At 46.8% G+C, this 21,086-nt stretch overlaps 1 protein-coding gene and 1 long non-coding RNA gene across 7 annotated transcripts in view; one reads left to right on the plus strand and one right to left on the minus strand.

Moving 5' to 3' along the window:
* MAPRE2 (microtubule associated protein RP/EB family member 2) overlaps positions 1-17,857 on the plus strand; it is a 157,119-nt gene extending 139,262 nt beyond the window's left edge. For all 6 annotated transcript variants that reach the window (XM_025996966.2, XM_072732190.1, XM_072732193.1 and 3 more), the window contains 3 exons: positions 7,744-7,883; positions 11,551-11,709; positions 14,860-17,857. In XM_025996966.2, the coding sequence (XP_025852751.1) occupies positions 7,744-7,883; positions 11,551-11,709; positions 14,860-14,934 (374 nt within the window). In that variant the 3' untranslated portion in view covers positions 14,935-17,857. The remainder of the gene's footprint in view (positions 1-7,743; positions 7,884-11,550; positions 11,710-14,859) is intronic.
* LOC140594949 (uncharacterized) overlaps positions 6,174-21,086 on the minus strand; it is a 93,103-nt gene continuing 78,190 nt past the window's right edge. The window contains exon 3 of the long non-coding RNA XR_011996222.1: positions 6,174-7,283. This is a non-coding gene — a long non-coding RNA (uncharacterized lncRNA). The remainder of the gene's footprint in view (positions 7,284-21,086) is intronic.

The raw sequence follows: 21,086 nt of genomic DNA on the forward strand, positions 1-21,086 counted from the left end.
CCCTGTCTTTCCGAGGGGACCAGGGTCTGGTGAGGCCCATGCAAGGCTTGGGTGTCAGAGTGAGGGGTTGAGACTGGAGAGAGACGTGTGGTAGATGCTCAGGTTCCCTGGAGTTCATACTGAAAACGGCTGCTCTCTCACCCCTGGACCCAGCACTGCTCACCTCTGTCCTAATTTTCTCTTTTCCATAGCATTTACTTGCTGGTTTATTATGTTTTTTGGTTTTTTTTTTTTTTAATGATAGTCACACACACAGAGAGAAAGAGAGAGAGAGAGAGGCAGAGACACAGGCAGAGGGAGAAGCAGGCTCCATGCACCGGGAGCCCGACGTGGGATTCAATCCTGGGTCTCCAGGATCGTGCCCTGGGCCAAAGGCAGGCGCCAAACCGCTGCGCCACCCAGGGATCCCCTGGTTTATTATGTTATTAATTATCTAATTCCCCCATTAGAATGTAAATTCCACAGAGACAAATATCTTCTGTTTCATTCATTGATTTATCCCAACTGCCTTAAGCTGGCCAGGTACACAGTAGGAGCTCAGTAAGCATGGGCTGCATGAATGAAGGAGTCAAAGTAATTTAAGAAAGAGCACAGAGACTTGACCTACAGCCTGCTGATTTTCAAGATAGACAGTAAATGGAACAGAAGAACCAATGTCTTGGTGTCCACTGGTGGTTTATGGGTTAAAATTTTTCATAGAGATTTTCTTGAAAATGAGCCGGATTTTCTTACTACTTTAGCAGCTTAGTTTTTATTTTGCTAGTGTCTAGAAATGGGAAATTGTGTACTTCATCATGAGTTGAATCACGTCTCCTTTGCTGAGTGATAATAACGTGAGCTAGCATTTATTGAGTACCTACTGTGTGCCAGGCTCTTGTGTAAGGACTTTCCATGTATCAACTCATGTATCGTTCCCAACTCTGGGGAAACCGGCATTGCTGTTCCAGTCTTCAGCACAAATCCAGGTGGCAGCCCAGGTCCCACCACACAGCCAGCAGCAGAGCCAGGATTCCTGTGAGGGCAGGATTCCTCTGAGGGCCGCCTGGTCGTAGGGCCCCCCACTGCCACCTCCTCCCTAAGGGCGAGGTGGAGGGTCACCATTTCCATGCCAGATCTTCATTCCCACCGGCTGATGTCCTTCGTGCTGCACTCCAAGGTGCTCATACCAGGAGCTGCCCTCTTTGACAAGCTGACACTCAAGTAGCGCAACTTTGCTGCTGGCTGCACTGGTGACAGAGCCTGAAGGGCTATGAACTCTCAATTGCAGAAGAGCCAGCCTTGTAAGAAGCTCTCAAATGGAAGCAGCCTGGAACCCCTGTTGATGTTCCATTTGGACTGAACTCGGGCCTCTGAGGGCCAGAGGTTTTTTTCTGTTTTTGCTCTCAGAGAACACATTACAGATCTTAAGTGAGAAGGTATGGAGCATTTTTTAAGGAATCAGGCTCAGACCTTGAATTTGTAGTAATTAAGACTGGCGAGGCCACGGTCAGTCACCCTGCAGTGTGACGGCTCGCGTGTCCGCTTTGTCACTGAGGAACAACCCTCTTCCTGCGGGCATTCACTCTTCTCGTCAGCCCAGCTTTATGTTCTGTCCCTAGCAGTGACTTTATTTACATTTCTTTTAGCCAAGTCCATTATCTCAGTTAAAAATTAGAATCTCTTTGCCAATGTAAAGAGGATAAGGAAGTGATGTCCGATCATCCACAAATAACTAATCTTTGTAGGTACAGTGTATCTTCGGTCTTGTTTCAGGTCTGTGGGGTTTGTTTTTGAGCTATAACTGACCTACAGCCTCACCGTTTCAGGCGTGCAACAGGATAGAATATTTGTATAGATTGCGAAATGATCACCACAGTAAGGGCTGGTTAACATCCAACACCACACATAAGGACAATTTTTTTTCTTGTGGTAAGAACATTGAAGATCTGCTAAGATCCACTTGCTGAGAGAGCTTAGCAACTCTGAAACGTAGTGTCGTGACTTATAACCACCTTGCTGTACGTCATGCCCCCAGACTGACTTATTTTGTAACTGGAGGTTTCTACCTTGGGACCACTTTCACCCATTTCACCCATTCCCTGGCTCCTGCCTCTATGGGGTCTGTAATTGAGTGAGAAAGGACCTGGGGGTGGAGGGAATATGCTCTCAAAGTGAAGAAGCTGGGGATGACCAGAAGACAGCTTGCTTCCTGAGTGTGCGTGTGTGTGTGCATGTGTATGCGTATGCATGTGTGCACATGTTTTTAATGTCTCTGTGGTTCTTGTCAACAGTATTAACATCATATTTTTAGCTCCTCTGTTTATGACTTTGGCAGAAGAAATACAGCAGATTAAGTGAGAAGAATTTTTAAATTCCATCAGAGCTCTGGCCATGAAAGATGAAGCCAAGTAAAGTGCTTTTCTTTGCTTTAGCATTATGAATTCATTGGGCCTCATATGCCCCAAATGTAGCATTTTCCATAAACATTAAGCTACTAATTATTGACATTAGACACAGTGATAATGTGGCTTCACTAAGGCAGTGAATAAGGCCACTCTTTGTTGTTTTTTTTTTTTTTACAACTATGGTTAAAATGTCTAGAATCATATTTATACAACAAATCTTAAAGGCATTAATTAAGACAAAACTGCTCAAAGACTAGCATTGTAAATCATGTCCATATCCAATGAGTAAAGTCAGAGAATTACAGGGACTTGTACAGAATTTATGTCTATTTCCCCCACTTTTGAAACTCCTTTTTATTTTGAAAGGGGAAATTAGGGAGAGAAAGAAAAGCTTGAGGGAAAACCATTCTTGTAAAACAGGGCTACCACTAATTATGTTTTCAGGACATCAAATGTAGCTTGAAAAAAAATTGGGGAATGGTTGATAGCTGTAAGGGGGAAAAAAACTCTATCTGCATTATAGCTGAAGTGCTACACTCCCTTTAAAAGCCACTGGGTGAATGTTTTTCACATAAGCCTCGTTGAGCAGAGAGGCATGGGAAGGCACAGAAGCGAAATGTCTGTGGGCTTAGGGGCGTTTCGGGAAGCAGCAAGGCAGCTACGGAGGACCCTGATCTCTAAAACCAGAATTAAGATGCCATCAAATAGGACATCGTTGCGTCATCTCACAAAATTGGAATATAAATGGTAACTTACCTAAAAGTGATATATTGGTCTTAAATTTGCTGATGTGGATGAATTTTAAATTCCTAAGCACATGCTAGCAGCCTAAGTAACTGGAAGAAGTCATGGCCCCCCAGAAGCTGGGTACACTTTAGGGTTTGGTTCCTTGATAGGAGATGGTAAGACTTTTACAGCAAATAAAGAAAAACATAGTTCTTAACGGTCTAAGGAGTGTGATCTACTTTAGGCTATTGTTTACTATTCTAAAAAGTAAACCATGAAATCATTTAACAGAATGAATATGAAAGACTTCATTTTCATTTTTATAAGTTTCACTCTTTAGTATTTCTCAATGTGATAGCCGGGAGGGGTAAATTACTTCCATGTCAAATTGTAGCTCGTGAGGATTTAAAGAGCTCACTTGACATTGTTTTGAAAAATGAGCCTTTACTTTAACCCTTTAATTGTGTAGTTTTTTTTTTTTTAAACCTTAAACCTCTGAAGACACTAAGATCTTCCGTTGAGTCTTTCCTGTGCTTTAATTTCTTTGTCCCGTGGGAGGTGGGTAAGTGCCCAGGTGACTGGCCCTACCCGCTCTCGTCCTCCTTCAGCAGGCATTTCCCTCCTGTGCTCAGTTGCTTTCAGAATTTCAAAACCCCTGATTTTAAGTTTCAAATACTGATTGCTTCATCTGCTATTAAATTTTTCAACTTCACTTTCCGTTCCTTTGTCCAGCCTGGGAGTGACCGTCCAGGGCAGGGTGGAAGCATGTGGCACGTGTAGGTGGGGAGCGTGGACTGTGCACCCCTGTCTCCACCAGCCCTGCCCCGTGGCAGAGGACGCAAGTCTGGTTTTCATCCTTCTCCTCTTGGAGAGATCGAGCGGCGGTGTTGCATGCCCACTAGGTGAAAGACAGGGACTCTGCCCCAGTTGACCCGGACAGGATCCATGAAGCACAGGAGGCGTTTTAAGGCCAAGACTCTGAGGTGCGGCCACGTCGGGCTCTGGCTATAGCAAGCGATGTGGGTTCTCAGGAGGAAGTGCACCCAGGACAGCCTCAGTCCCTGCAGCCGCTCTGGCCTGGCCCCCTGCACAGGGTCTCGTGGGGCCCCCTGTTCCTCTCCCAGCCAGCTTCCCCTGGTAACTTGGTCTTGCCCATGATCCTTCCACTTTGACCTCATATCCACCCTTTCAGGTTTTCTCCAAGCTGCCTTTGATGATGTCCTAAAGATATAATCAGTACGGCTTCTATTCCTTCCATGTTTTTCTTTTAAAATTTACATGAGGCTGGATAAGGCAGGGCGGGAGAATGAGTGTCTGATGAATGTATGTCAGCTGTCGCAGCCAGCCACATCGTGGCCACCGACCTGTGTAGGGAGACGGGCCCAGTGTGGGGCGGTGCTCTCAGGGGAAGCCCCTATGGCAGGGCTGTCTGTCCCCTTCGGAAGAGGCAGCGAACGGGGCAGAGACTCGGCCCGCCCAGCACAAGCCAGCTTGCTCCTCTCAGAGTTAAACACTTACCGACTGAATTTCCCTATTTGCACTTCGTCCGGAATCCTAAGCAGTAATGGAGGGGGATCTGGAAACCAAGCAAGAGCTCTCCATGTGGGAGGCCAACCGTGTTCTTGCTCAGTTTCCTTCCTGTGTTGCGGGCCCTTGCTGTCAGTGGCTTTGTCACTGGCATCACCTCCTCGTGCTCTCCCTGCTAGGGTTTCCCTGGATGGACACCTCTCCTAGTAGTTGCTTCGGCGTATTATAGAAACTTCTGGGCCGGGCACTGAGATGGGCCTTGGGAACATAAAGTGGGGCCAACAAAACAGATGCAACACATACCTTGCCGTGTGTGAGTCTAAGGGAAGAACAGGCATGCCTGGATGGCCGCACCTCGGCAGTGGACAGGTGCCGTGACCTCCCAGTGTGCAGGATGGTCCGCTTAGTCACTCAAAGGAGGGGAAGAGGAGTATTTCGGGCAGGGGGTTACAGCCCGAACGTGTGGTCACGTAGCCAGGAATGCTGCCTTGTCCCTGAGAATGTAGAGTGTCGCCCTGCCTGGGCTTACATAGCTGTTACCCCATGAGACTGTGAGCTCCTGGAGAGCAGGGATCGCATACGTGCTCTGTGGTAGGTACTGGATAAGCATGTATTTAGTAAGAGGTGTCGAACATCATCTTGAAGCTGCTTTCTGTTAGATTTTATTGATATTAAAATATGGCATACTGCTTATAAAAAGGTCTGAAATAACTTGATTTTCCAGAAGCTTTTTCCACAGTGAGGCTGGCCTATAGCTGCCCTTGGGGGAGCACGTGCCAGATCGGCATGTCCTCCCCTTATCACCTCTGCTGTTACACACATTGTTCCCTCTACCTCGTTGGCATGGCCTTTAGAGAGCCTGGCCAGTGGGACACAGATGTGAGGTTCCAAGAGTATGTTCTGTGGGCTTCTACAGAGATAATCCTCGCAACTGTATGTGAATCACAAATGAAGCAAAGCACCAGGTCTCAAGAATCCTTGGGAAGGTCTTCTGCATAGGCGAGGTTTCCGGGTCACTGAAGATTTACTTTTGGATACTCTGTTTTAAGTCAGTTCCCAATTTGATTTTCTTATTTATTCATTCATTTATTCATTCATGAGAGACACAGAGAGAGAGGCAGAGACACAGGCAGAGGGAGAAGCAGGCTCCATGCAGGGAGCCCCATGCGGGACTCGATCCCGGGATCATACCCTGAGCCGAAGGCAGACACTCAACCGCTGAGCCACCCAAGCGTCCCTAATTTTCATTTTAAATTATATTAGGGCTTTCCCTAGAAATTTTTAGAAGAAAGTTCCCTTTTTTTCTTTGTTAACAGATTTTCAAGGCTATAATATTGCTAGTGCTTCTTGAGGGGGGTGTATGACATTGCATTTAGAACTGAGGACTCCAGGCACCTGAACTCCTCCTGTTTCCTGCTTTATAATTAGATCATTGGTTGAAACTTGTAACTGCTGTCAGCACACTTGGCTTCATTACCCCCTGCCCCTTTCTGATCCTGGTACTGACAAACTGAAATTGGAAACCATGGAACCAAGTTGCATTTACTTGCTTGTGTGTTTATTTCAACACTTTTACCTTCTTTACCACTAAATATACATTCAGCCAAATATGATGCTAAGTCCAGTACTGGGGTTACAGAGGTGATGAATGCTGGTCCCTCGTGCTCCAAGAGCCTTCTGGAGGAGTGGAGAAGGTGTGGGAACACAGTGAGAACTTGGGCAAACCTTTGCACAAGAGAGGAGCACTCCCGCCAGGCTGGGCTGCCACAAGGTCAAGGTTGTGTTCAGAGGAAAAGGGACTGGCTGGGCCCCCAGTAATGACCCTGAGCTTCCTAATCCACAAAGTGTGTAAACTTCATTGCATATACCTTGTGGCTTCTGTTGTGTGGCTGCAGAGGCCATTTCCTGTTGTCTACGTCATATTCTAGATTGTGAGTGCCTGTTAGGAACTGAGCTTCCAGTGGGTGAGCTCTTACCTGACATCAGTGACCTTTTCCCCCCTAGTTTCTATCATTATTACGGATGCTGTTGAATCACTTGATTAAAGGGCTTATCCTAATGTAAGGGTGTACCTTTTTTCCATTACAGTAAGTAAAGTTTAAGGTAATATCTTGACATTGCATGAATGCCTTATTCCCCCAGAACTTCTCACTTAATATTTCACAGTCAGTGAGCTGTTCCTGGATCAGTTACATTTGTTCCAAAATTGTGATTTTTACCAGTTCTAACATTTCTTCTACGTTTACTAGCTATCCATGTTCTATAAAAACCTTCGTATCCTCCCTCCCTTCTTTTTTCCCCCTTCTTTCTCTTCATCATTATAGAGTTTTCTTTATTCAGTGCATTACAGTCTATTAGAGCCATTATTGTTTTGATACATGAAAATGCCCCAAGTGTGGCTAGTCGGAAGCACCTTCAAACTGGCCCCCATACCTATTGACATTAGTTCGTGAGCACATCCTTGCTTTTTGACACAAAAAGGCATTCCAGGCTCACCCTGTACTTCCCTTGCCCCACCCATGGAACCCACCACCTCTCAAGAAGCTCTCTTTGTGCAGAATAAAATTTAGAAACCAGGACATAGATACCAGGAACACGCACTCGTATGAAGAAGTCATTGCTCCCAGATGCTTTCAGTGGCTAAACCTAGGAAACAAAAGAGGAGAAAAAAAATTCCTTTGTACTGATGCTTTTTCTAAAGTATTCATCTATTTATGAACTCTTTTGTTTTTTAGAAACTCAATTATGGTGATGCTTGGAGGTTATCTAAGAACCTTTCCTCTTAAAAAAAAATCTTTATATCTTTAAATCTCTTGGATAAAATAAATGTGTTATTCTTATCTCTCCAGAGGGAGAAAGGACAACTTAATCTCATACTGAGGGGGGAAAAGTGCTCAGAAAGGTTAAATATGTTGCCCAAGCCGACCCTTTCGTACTATGTGCACTTTTTCTAAGTGTATGTATGCTGTTTCTGTGATTGGAAAGGGTCAAGGGGGCCTACCTTCTATACTTTTTAGTAAACTCCTTTTATATCCTACATTTGTGATAGATCTAAAAAGTGTCCTTCATGTTGCCAATATTTGTAATCTATTCTGGTTACTTTCAGGTGCGGCTAAATCAAGCCCAGCGTCTAAGCCAGGATCCACACCTTCTCGTCCCTCATCAGCTAAAAGGGCTTCGTCCAGCAGCTCAGCATCCAGATCTGATAAAGATTTAGAAACACAGGTCATACAGCTTAATGAACAGGTAACTCCTCAGTCCTGGCCTGTGTCTGAGAGGGGAAGGAGGGAGAAAAAAAACTTGGAGGCCTGAAATATATAAGGGAGGGGGCAGTGGTTTCAAACAAATTAGGGACTAAGGAATTGTTCAGGCAGATAAAGTCAGTGTCCCTCAAGGAATGAAAGATGTTCATCAGAAATCTCAAAGCTGTACATTAAGACAGAAAGACAGAGGACTCAGTCTCTGGTAAATCCAGGTTATAGGCCAGGGTCCCGCTCACCCCACCCCTATACCATGCACACACCTCAGTGCTGGTCACAAGCTCCAGGCTGTCCACTTAAGGCCAGTCTGGATGGCATCCAACACTGGAGTTAGGGTTAGTCTCTTCCTCCTTCCTTTCCTTCAACTATTAGTCAAGCCTGTACTATGTGACAGACTCCGTGCTTGATGCTAATAATATATAATGGTAGTGAGAGAGAGAGAGAGAGACCTTCCCTTCCCTTGTAGAGCTTAGAGCAGTTGTAAGGGATGGGTGATTAGGCCAGCAAAGTGAGCACCTAATACTTCCCACAAACACCAGAAGTTTGATGCCACAGAAGCACTGAACCCCATACTTGGGGGGTGGGGCATTCAGAAAGGCCACGGCTGTGTTTTAAGTTGAAGAATGTTCCCTTTTGTCTAATATTACTCAGGGTTACCGTAAATCTAACTCTACTGTCTTTGAAATTTTCACTATAAAAGTTTAGGTATGCTGTCTACCTAACAATAGCTAATTTTGCCCAAGATTATATGTAGTCGAAAGGTAATAAAACCACTGGTAGCATAAGGCCCACTGCAGAAGCCACCTCCCCTGACCCTGAGTTGAGGAGAGTCTTTTATCCTGGCTGCTCCCGCCACTGGGAGAGGAGCCTTTATTCACAGTTCTTCAGCTGTTCCCAGCCAAGTGGCTGGGCCATTCCTGGTGATTAATCTGATTCCTGATGAGCCAGCAAGAGTCTGGAAACAGTTTTTTGAGATAATTGTATATTTGCAATCAGGAGTCTAGTTTAAGAGCAGACGATTGCTTAGCTAGGGTGTTTCTTTACAATTCTGATCACTTTAATGAAAATGGTGAAACCTGAAGTCATCCCATGGATCGGACTTTGATTTAGAAGCTGTGGAATGTTGTAACTACCTGCTGATTCTCAGTTTGAGCCCATATGAAATTTCCAGTAATAGGTTCTTCTCAAATAGAAGGCAGGTGGGATGGCCATAATGAGCCTTGGGTCACATGCCCAAGGCTCCAAGCAACTGAGAGTAGACCCAGAGAGAATCAGGTGTGGGTCTGTGATGCTTGAGGTTTATAACCCATTCTCCTTAGGAACCCAAGTTCTTTTGATATCTTTATTACCTCTTGTTCTGTCACCATCTGTCTCCTCCCTGTGGGGGAGGGACACCTCCTCCCTCCCCCTCTACCACACCCAAGCCTCCAACCTTCCAAACCAGATTGTAAGCACATGGAGACCTCAAGATCCTTCCTGCCTCTCTCCCATTCAGCCTCAGCCAGCCAGACCCACTTCTTCTCCTTGGGGCTGGCTCTACATTCCCATTAGCTGTCCAGTTACGCAAAGAGCCTCCCATCCCCAGGGGAGCCAGCCCTCCTCATCCTGTTATCCAAAAACATCACTCTAGAGGGGAGAGAGGACAAAGAGCAAGAGGAGCTTTCTGGTGGTCTTGTAATTCCATTATTACTTCCAAAGGGCTTCCCTCCCCAGCCTGCCCCCATGTCCATTGAGGAGGACTATGTCTGTTTGCCTCCCCCTCCCAGTCCCTCAGAGGGACGGCCACACACACCCTGAACTGTGAGCGTTCATTCAGAGGTTCACTGAGCACTTAGTCCAGCTCCATATCTGTGCATCTGTTACCACTCCGTCCATTTTTTGTGCTGGTTGCCTGCAGAGAGGCTCCCTGTAGCCTCCTTGTAGCCGCAGAGGCATGATGGTGCTGGCGCTGAGGACTCCAGGACGAGGAAGGGCTGAGTGGAAATGCCAAGGCTAAAGAGTGAATTACAGCCGTAACAGAAGAAGCGATGAGTGCCATAAACTTGAAGAATTCTCATTTACTTGGCCTTCTGCCTCCATTCAGGCATCAGTCTCCCATGCCGTAGTATGAAGTACCACTGTGCTAGACAATTCCAGTGATAGAAATGAATCAAAAGACAGAGGGGAGGGACTCCCTCTGTGGCTCAGTCCATTAAGCATCCAACTCTCATCAGGGTGGTGAGATGGAGCCCTGCACTGGGCTTCCTGCGGGGCATGGAGCCTGCTTAAAATTCTCTTTCCCTCTCCCCACCAACCCCTGCTCTTTATCTTAAAAAAAAAAAAGACAGGAGAAGAAATAACATATCCCTGAGCCTTACACCAGGTGCACAGAAAGGGGATAGACACTGCATGTACACAGGGTATGTTTGAACGGATCAGTAATTCCAGGCAAATAGCATGTCCAGGGATGCCTGGGTGGCTCAGCGGTTGAATATCTGCCTTCGGCTTATGGCGTGATCCCAGGGTCCTGGGATCAAGTCCCTCATCGGGCTCCCTGCAGGGAGCCTGCTTTTCCCTCTGCCTACATCTCTGCCTCTGTCTCTTGTAAATAAATAGATAAAATATTTAAAAATAATAATAATAATAGCATGTACAAAAGCCCAGAATCATTCGAGGAGAAAATTTCCCCTTGCAAAGGGGATTTTTAGCAATTCTGTTAGGGGGATTTTACTACCCTGAATGAGAGATTTCACCTGAGAAGGACCATGAAAGATTTAATTTACCTCCTAAAGAATATTGTTTGTGTAAATCTAAATGCACAAGGGGGTTAAAAAAAAAAAAAAAGAAGTAAAGGATTCTTAGGGAGCAGGAACTGGGTGATGGTTTGGGCCTGTGTGTTGCTGCTGTGCCCACCTGGGATTTGAGACCCAGTCTGTGGACACCAGGGTCAGTGTTCCTCCAGTCCAGGTGACACTGTTGCCACCTTCCCTACACTATATCTGTCATCACTGTGAGAGGCCGTACAGCCCTAGAAGGTCCTAGAACCAGCACCCAGGGTGGAAAAGGGATTGAAGGGTCTGTTTGGCTAAGGGAACGGGGTTTCCTTCCCTTCCTCTTCCCCCGCATTCCCTGTGATGTCTCCAGACCCAGAACCAGAGTTCAGACCAATGCACTCAGCCTGGCTCACAGTCTCTCACCCCGTTTTCCTCATGTAGCTGAGACCCAGTTTCTCAGTAGAAAGCATTTGTCTAGTGTGGCTCAGGGACACTTATCTAGGGTGACTCTTCATGCAAGTTCTCTGAAGGAAGGAGGGTCCTCAGAATTCATCTAAAGTAACCGCAGAGGCAGCCTCTCCCCTCGGCGTGCAGAGGACAGACAGGGTAGGGGGAGGATGTGCCGTAGCCCAGGTTAGCCCAGGTTAGCCGGAGAGGAGGAAAGCTCACTCGGAGCCCGGCTGCAACCCTGTGAAGCAGCGCCATCCCTCCAGCAGTGGTTATGAACAGTCAGTTGGCAGAGGGGGTGACAGGCGTGCTGAAGTCAGACACTGTGGCCCGGGCTCAAACTCTGTGGCACATCTGTCATTTCCTGGTTCGGGTCTTTATAGGCAGGCACAGTGGGGCACATTTCTTATACTGTACTTTGGGGTTTTTTCCCCCACCCTCACTCCCTTGCAGGTACATTCATTAAAACTTGCCCTTGAAGGTGTGGAAAAGGAGAGAGATTTCTACTTTGGCAAGTTGAGAGAGATTGAGCTACTCTGCCAAGAACATGGGCAGGAAAATGATGACCTCGTGCAGCGACTAATGGAAGTCCTCTATGCTTCGGAAGAACACGTAAGTGTGAGGAGAGCCCTCAACTCTTGTGTTCGGAAGCGATGTTCTTGGTCAAGGTGCAGGGATGAGTGACCAGTGTGCCTTCAGATGTTGCCCTGGGATCTGTGGGAACTGTGACTCAGCCAGAAGAATAAGTATCATCATCATCGTGATCTGTTGACCCATGCTGTGCGTTCATGAGTTAGTCTGGGAAGAGATGAGTGCATGGGGGTGGGTAGGAAGACTCGTGGAGAAAAATAGGTTTATGCAGCCAGATTTCAAGTGGTTTTCAGCTCTGAGCAGCTGAGCAATAAGAATGTGTGTAAGGATTCTTCATGACAGATCAGAGTATGGTTAAAGGAAGAATTCGTCTAGATGTTTTTCCCATCCCCATCAGCCCCACATCTGCCTGTTGTGATTTCATAGCTGGTTGTCTTGGTGACTCATTGCCAGTGCAGACCACTACTATGCAACAGCCCTTAGTTGAAAAATATTTTTAAAAGGCCTCTCTGGGGGTGTCTGGCTGGCTTAGTCGGAAGAGCATGCGACCCTTGATCTCAGTGTCTTGAGTTCAAGTCCCATGTTGGGGATAGAGATTACTTAAATAAAGCTTTAAGGAGGCCACCTCTGTGGGGAAGACCAGGCTATCAGGGCTTGCTACTCATGAGTGTGAGGAAGGCAGGTGGCAGGGGACCTCAGGATGTGGATTCCAGCCTGGTGATGGAAAGCAGGTTGTGAGGAACAGCAGAGGAAGAAGATTCTCAAGAATCCAGGACGGGAAGGGAAAGGGTGGGATAAACAGTAGAGACGAAGTCTCCCTGGGTGGAGAGTGAGGGGCCTCAGCAGCAGGGCAGGTGTGGGAGCCCCGCCATGTGGAAGGTATGAAAGAGGGGCTGGTGGAAGCTGGTGGGAGTATCTGAGCCTGTGGGACCAGAAGGCCTGGGCCCACTCCCCGGGCTCTGTAGTAGAGTCGCGTGTGTTCGTCCTTGGACAGAATGGGAACGAGTCACTGGCAAGTTGACTTTATGACTTTATTCCAGCCCAGTACCAGACAGATGTTTACGCCATGTAAGATTTGAAATGCTAGAGCTGAGTACTCTCCACCACATTTTTCATTCCCTCCCCTCGGCCCAGTTTTTGTTGTTTTGTTTTGTTTTTTTCAAAGCTGCTTCGTCAGTCATCATTGGCTGAGTCAGGCTGTAGATCTGGAAGCCCTGAGAAGCAGCCTGTCCAGGCCCCAGAGGCAGTGATAGCTCCACAAAGTACAGTTCTCTGTATTTTCAGATCTGATTGCAGAAACGTTGTGATTTCTGGTGTGCCTGCACCGCCCAGAGCGCACGGTAGCCTGTCGAGTGCTCTGTGAGTTACTCCTCTTCCCAAGCCAGTGTGGGTCAGAGGGACGGTGACCGCTGAGGGAGGACGGCAGTGCGCCGCGTCACATCTTTCTGGCCCCGTGCTGAGGGCGGGAGGAGAACCCTTCCACTGGCCACCTCAAACCAGATCGTGTCCCCATAGGGAGTCCCGGTGCAGGGGCCATCTCAGGTGACTTCCACATTGAGTCTGACACTGGCTGGCTGAATCCCAGCTCCCGGCAGCAGGGCCGGCCCTGGGGGAGAGCTCCGGCCTTCTGCGTGTGACCTTGGCAGGTTCCGCCTGAGTGCCTGCCCTTCAGCTAAACCCAGATGAACCCTACATTGCCATTTCAGGGGCAGGTATTTGCTGGAGACACTTCTTCACTAAGTCTTTATTTGGTGATGGCTGGTCCTTGATTCTTGGAGTCAGACCATCCTAGAATAGAATGTTTGGAAGATGTAGAAATCCAGATGGGAGGCTGCATCCAGAAGTAAACAGGGGCAGCTCGGTTCACAGTTGTAGAAACCTAATGGAAGTTTCCAAAGCAGATCACCAGACAGCTGTCTAGTGCTCCTCTTTATCAGTCTCAGAATCCTTTCCTTAGGGGCCACAGGCATCTGGACTTAATCATTGCTTAGCTGCTGCCTTGTCCGTCTGTCAGCTGAAGCGTGCCTCCTTATGTAAACAGGCACTTCATTCCTGAGGTACTGTCACAAAAGTCACTATCGAGTGACCTAAAGATTCTTCCCCCCCCTCAACTGAGATCTCTTGGGAAGAGCCTGTGTTTCTGTCATTGGATGAAGCACTGGGGAGACCGGGGACAGAGCCCCTGCCTCAGCGAGGGACCACTAACTGGAATATGTCAGAATGTGATACATGTGATCATAGAGACATAGACTTGTGTGGTGAGCACAGAAAGACAGCCGGGAGTGACAAAGACTTCACAGAGCAGAGGACATCAGGTTGGATGTGAAGAGTGGGAATGTCAGCAGTTACAGAGCTAAGGCAGGGAGAGGATTTCTCAGGCAGAGGAAGCAGCGTGAACAAAGCCCTGAGGAAAGAATGGCTGGCGGGGCTGGTGTGCGTGAGGGCAGGTGAGCCTAACGCGTGCCCTCACATCCATCTAGGAAGTGGGGAGCCCTTGGAGCTTCTTGATGATCCTTCCTCCTCCTTTGCACCCATTTTCCTCCTGTGATAGGCAAGAGCCTTATTCAGGACTGTCCTGCTCTTTCTGATGATTATCATAAGAATGAGGAACTCTAGAACATGCTCATTCACAGCTACACGTTCAGAAAGATGGGATGGATACACAAATACTAGAGTTTAGCAGGTGGTATTCCAGGGCATTGTCTGGCATAGGTGTAGCCTGGTCTCCTACTTACATGTGTGTTTAAGTTCTTCTTATATGGGGCAGAAGAAAAAGATTTTTTTTTCCTTCTGTGAGCCTACACAGCCTTGTGTGGGCTGGGAGCACTAAGCTGGGAGACAGAATTACATACGTTCTGCAGACGTCCACACTGCCTTGTAACTTGCACCCCGAGCATTAGCAATCTGCTAGTAAGGGGAAAGGGTTGCTCTTGATCCTAGTTTAAGAGGGTCTGGGGTCTGCAGTTCTTGCAGGTGGATGACGTCCTGGGGGGCCCTGCAAAGGAGAGAGCTGCCCCTGGCCTGCTGACGACCACAGAGGCCCCAGCTCAACAAGTATGAAGGGGAGGTCGGGGGTGAGGTCTGAGCTTCATGGGTTCCTGGTCCTGCAGACACTGCAGGGCCTCCGACACATACACTGTCCAGCTGACACCTCTCCCCCTGTCCTGTCAGGAGGGTCACCCGGAAGAGCCTGAGGCAGAGGACCAAGTCCACGAACAGCAGCCCCAGCAGCAGGAAGAGTACTGAAGCATCCTGGCAGCTCTCGCCTTCAGTTTTGCGTGGGAACTTTTCTTCTGGAGAAACGTGTGGCCTCAAGCTCAACAGAAACCAGTTGTTCCCAGTCTGCCATTACCATCAATCAACACACTGTTGCATATGCCAGCCACTGCGCTCGGTTCCCATTTCCTTTGCCAAGACCCATTAGCAGCCGGCCGTTCGGCGGCCTACCTGAGAGATCACGGGGTCACATATCTTCTACTTCACCACTTGGCTGCTTGAGATTGATTCTGCTCTTTTCATTTCTTTCCAGAACAACTCTCCCCTCCCCACGACCACTACCACTACCACCACCACCACCCCCTTTTTATCCCGGTGTGAAACAATGGTAATTTGATATATGGTATTTATATTGGCATTTCTCAACCAGTGTCACTAGATGTCACACATTCGTGGTGCTTTGATGTTTGCAAGTCTAACCTCTGAACATAAATTTGGTCAAATAATAAATTGGAGCAAAGGGAAAGAGATACTTGATATGAAAGCCATAAGGATAGTAACTTGTTTTATAGGGAAAAAGAGTTTCCCCCTCTCCTCCCAACAGTAAAGGGAAAAAAAAAAAAAATGGAATCAAAACTAGGACTTCAGGGCCCAGCGGTATTTCTCCCTGACCATGGTAGACCACCACCCAGTTAGTTTTGAAAGACATCCACTCAAGGACAACACCATCTCAACTTTGCCCTCAAACTGCTTGCCCCTTCCCTCCCCACCCCCCAGGTTCTCATGCTAGTTTCTTTCTCAGGGTCCTCTTTGGTGGGCAGCCACTCTTCCCCACAGTCCAGAGGGGGTCTGCCTAGGTACAGGTCCTCCTGCCTCTCTCCGGGTTTCAGCCCACAGCCTGTCCTCCCCACTAGGGGACTCCTACTACAGAATGACTTCAGGGTGTGCGGCCCTGAGGGTCCCAGCCCTCCGTCGTGCTGCACGCTCGCTGGAAGTGGAGACCTCCTTCCTAGGAGCATCATTCCAAGGGAGACTCCTGATTCTGAAGTCTGGTGTTGACACTGGAATGACAGCACAGAAAAATCTAGGACTCCCAGTACCTTCTGGAATAAGGAATTTCCCCTCCTTGTCCTTGACCTTTGATAACCGTGGCAATTGCTAAATAGAGGAAACATTAATGAATTAAAAAGCATTCCTTATTTTTTTAACTAATATTTGCACATTTTCTTAGTATCTTTCCAAATCTTCGCCTCTTCTATTCCTTTGACAGATGGTATCCCTCCTCCTGGATCATTCGTTTCACTTGGTTTCTAACTTTAGATTTACTTCACTTGTTATTTGACTTAGCAGGTGCAACAACAACAAACAAGTGTGCCCACCCCCACTTGCCTCTTAACTGAAAAGCTTAAAATAAATTTCTGAAATATGTATCCTAAAGCTTTGACATTTCTTTATTAATTGATGAAATACCAATTCTAAATTCTAGCATCGGAGCTTCCCACCAAAAGAAGTCTTCTCAAAATCTTTTGCAGCAAAGTGGTATTTGAGTTACAGGTGAACAAGATGGCTTGTATTTCTGAGGTTATTACAACACACTGTGCATAATTGGACAGATGTTCTGTGGTGTTTGGTTTCCCTTTCTTCTCTCTCCTGCCTGTTCTGCATGACGGCGGCAGCTCCTTTCTCTCAGGCTGGCAAGCCTGGCTCTCGGCAGTGACATCCTCCCACACCTGGGCACAGGTAGTGGTTGTGCTATGCGCGGCATCATGCTTAATGGCGTGGTCCCTCCCAGCCTTTTGTACGGACTTTCCTTTTTTTAAAAAGAGCTCTTGTAAAGAGGCACAATAAATAATTCCATTCAGATGGTCCTTCAGTGGTTCCTAGGCAGGGACAGCTCAGTGATACCCAGTGCCAGGCGGATTGTGACCTGAACTCCTATCGGGGTGGATGTGATGACTGCGCCAGCTGCTAGGGCGTGCCACTGACAACCACCCCATCTCTCCCCCGAAACCCCAGCCCTCTCAGCTATCAAACCTACTGGCCAGATACCTTACCTCTCCCCGGTGGTCGTACTTGATTCTCCATCTCAGAGTCTTAGTGTCAGCTATTCGTGGATTTTGGAAAAAGAGCCCCAAAACTCCTCTTTCTGTCCCCATCTAAAACCTCTTCCATCATGCTGTATCGCATGTGGCATCACGGATGCTTTGGTGGGGACCCTTGGACAGCTAGGTTTCTCTGTCGTCTCTGGCTGCATCCCAGCTTCTGTGCAGACCACCTCCTTTCCCAGGGCCCCTCCCTTCTTCCCGAGGGCTGCCCCCTATCATTCTCCCCATCTCGGCATCCGGGGCACACTTTACACCGTGCCCCCCCCCCCCCCCGTCACTCATCCTCACGCTGGGCTGAGAAGCATCCTTTGTGGGCCCTGCCCTCCCTCTCAGAAGCCGGACTTCATTCTTAGCCACGCGCCGGTGGCTGGTTATATAGCACTTCCACGGCTCATGTCAGATAGGAAGTGATTGAAGCAGGGGGCAGAGAGGGAGCTCGTCTTCTTTCTAAGCAGAAAAGCAGAAAAAAGCCAAGACAAACACCTTGTTGACCAGAGAGAAGTAAACTCCAGAAGGGAACCAAGAATCCTCCCTTCCCTGGTGAGTATTTCCATTATTCCGTTAAGGTTTAATATGCATTCAAATTACTTTTACTAAATAGTACACCATAAAGCTTTTGTTATATATTAAATGTAAACTGAAAGGAATGTAAACATATGTATTGTTAATTATAAATAGAGATAAGAAATGACACCATAGATGAAAAAGTCTTATTCCAATGTATCCCATTCGTCTTACATCGCCCTATTGTCGCATGGTAGACTAGTTTTTTTTGTCTCTGAATATGTGAATAACTTGACTTGCGTTTATCTTTTTACATATTTAATAAAAAAAAGTATATGTTAAAAGGACCGGATCTACCGATTCTTAAGTTTTTACGCCAAGACTTCCTTCCTGGTGAGCATGTGTGTGAATAGGCCATTTACGTGGATTCACACATCTACCCGCATCTTATGATTTACAGGGGCGGTGGTTGCTTTTATTGGTAGCAAATGTTTTTGCAGGAATTAAAGATTAGTATCTGATATCAAATGTAGCAGCTGATACCTTTTTAAAAACTTTGCCCAAAATAAAGGAAAGCCATTCCCCTAGGAAATACTGCACTTGCGGGCAGACAAGAGGCCAGCACCTGCAGGTCCAGCCTGCTCCTCTGGACAAGACGGGGCTGGGCACGCAGGAAACTGGGAGAAGCGGGCAGAGGTCTCAAAGCTTCGTGGCAAAACGACCCAGGATGGGCAAAAGCTCTCCGGTTCAGCGTGTGATCCCCCTCTATCTAGTTTGACGACTGACCGATGGTGAAGATTTGTACACATAAAGAGAATACCAACTTAGAGGCACAGAATAGGTGAAAAAGCAGAAATGTCTTGGAAGTGGTTCCATGAGCCACCTGGAGAGGCTGTAGAGCAGGTGTCCCAGGAGCTGGCAGGTTACTAAGGCTCAGCCAACACTCTCCCCGGAAGGATGCCAGCCTGCCCTAAACTGCTTTCAAGCACCACCTAGAGGCCAGTTTGGTTTCTGTATGGTCCTGTGGCTACTATTTTCCATCCACTTGCCTTTGGGCCCTTTTAAGAGCAGAGAAGTGGAAAAAGGACAGAAGACAAAGATGCTACCATTCTTCTCCATCTATGCTCATGTCTACACCGGGTAAGTTTGTGACAGAAGTCTGAACCATCACCTGCGTTGGGAAAGCTCATGCTTAAAACACACACGTGTTTCCATTGCATCCACCAACCCTGGGATGTTAAACCCCAGATCTCACACTCGACACCTGCGCACAAATAGTCCAGAACACAGGTGCTCTAGCTTACCTAGAAGGCACGCTGGCGCACTCTAGGAAACACCACTAATGGTACAAAAGTGGCAGAATAATGTGTTTGCTCCATTTTATGAAATCTGAGAGCATCTCTAAAAATTGAATATGTTCCTCCTGGTACTAAGGGTAGGTGCATGAGTCCGGGGGGGTGGGGTGGCAGAGAGGAGTTCCTGTAATTCCACTAAATTTAAGTTATAAAAACACCAGTTCTCTAAAACAAAACACATAACTCCATTTCTGGCCTTTCTTAGTCCTCTTCACTGCTAGACACAGCCACTATCTCTAGCAAACTCGCTGACCCAGCCTCTCAGCACCAACGCAGTGCAGCCACACAGCACAAGTGTGACAGCACGGCATCTCCTGTTGTGTTGAGCTAGGAACTCAGACCTTCACTCACTGGAAGAGTACTGGCTTTATTACCTAATGGAAGGCAAACCTTAAAACTCATCGAGCCCTGGAGGACCCTCACATGCACCAGGACTTCAGATCACATGACATCCCAAGGGCAGACCCCCCCACCCACCCACCCCCAGCTCTGACCTAGCCAGACCTCATACCTTGTACAGGTAGGGCTCACATAGAAGGTGCATTTGCTGAGGTGTCCCGCCTCCTGTGCTGGCATTAGGATTGTAATAGAAATGGAAGGCCCAGCTAAGCTTATTTATTGAAAGCATTTTTCTTTTTCACTGAAAATGTGGAATTGTTCTAGCTTGTCAAGCTTAACTGCTTAAACAGATTTCCTGTGGCATTTTATAACTATTTTGTTAAGACTGAGTATAAATGAAGTGTTTTTAAAGGGTAATAACATTATCAACGTATGTCTGAATTTATGATATTCAATAGGAACTAGCCCAGTACCCAAGTGTGTTCCTTTTCAGAAAAAGTACACATTTCCTTCAGTGTAGCAAGCATCCCTCATTTCTACACTATGCTATTTTTCTAGGTCTTGAAGGTTATCTGTATTTTTTTTTTTTTTTAATTTTAAGGTAGGTTTATCTTACTTGAATGTTTGGGTCAAATCCGACTGCTGTCACATGTTCATTTCTAACCTTTAGAAATTAGAGAAGGAACAAAAAATTCCCGTAAATATATTCACAGATGTAATCTGATCTAAATTCACAGCTTACCACTAGGACACTGTCTTCCAATCTGACATATTTATTATATAAATGAAATGTGCTTTCTCCAGTGAAACCATTTTTTACCAGCTTCAAAATTTTTCCAGAGAGAGCCTATAGAGGATCACTTCAAATGTCAGTCTCTCAGAGGCGAAACTCTCTCAAAGACAGGGCCAGGGGTCATCCTGTCCTGCAGACCCAGACACTATCCCATCACATGAGCTAAAAATTGGGGGGGGTGGGTGTTGCTGAGAAGGAAAAATGTGAATTTTACCTCAGAACACTTTCAATTTTTCTTGAGAGAGTGGTTTTGAAATCAATGTCACAGAACGCTTGACCAGTCACAGCTAGGACATTATCAGTACAACATCTAAGGTCACCTAGCTTTCCTTTCTTTTTTAAAGGATGAAAAACATATTCCTTTTCAAGATTTAATAGGTACAGGATGAACGGTTGTATTTGTCATATACAGATCTAAAAAGGCTCAAAATGTAATACATTTTCTTTTCTGAGAACATGATGTTGGAAATTGCAGACAGGTGGTTGTATCTTCATTGTTTGTACTAAGCAAAGACTTGACAGTGTAGGTAGTCCCTAGTTAAAACACAATTTTGTTAGCCTCCAAGTATTAAAAAGAGGCTCCAAACATTTATTTGCAAACATTCCTACTAGCCAGTTTACATGCAATTTAAAAACGGTATGCCGGACCACACAGCCATACACTCAACACAGGACATCACTGAAAAACCCTCCTATAACTCCCTGGTGCCCTACCTGATGAGGATGATGGTCACACTCGAGAGTCCTGTGCTCTGGTGTTCTGTTACCCACACGGGTTTGCAGGTCATGAAATGCTTCTCCTATTTTCTTACATGACTATGCTGCATTCCACAAATTAAAAAAAAAAAAAAACTGGGTGCATCTATATGTAGAAGTGCCCCCAAAGCCAATATGGCTGTACTCTGGGGCTGAATTTGCTGAGGCTTTTGAAGACGTAAAAGGAGGACTCTGAACAGTCAGACCCGTCAGAGCTGAGCCTACAAGAGCTTTTAGGTTCCTCATTACTCCCTACTTTTCTAGCTCAGTGGCAGTCCCCTTACATGATTTCCCTACCGAAGGAAAGACTGCAAAGGGGACAATGATATA

This window comes from Vulpes vulpes, chromosome 13 (assembly GCF_048418805.1).
Source record: "Vulpes vulpes isolate BD-2025 chromosome 13, VulVul3, whole genome shotgun sequence".
NCBI lineage: Eukaryota > Metazoa > Chordata > Mammalia > Carnivora > Canidae > Vulpes > Vulpes vulpes.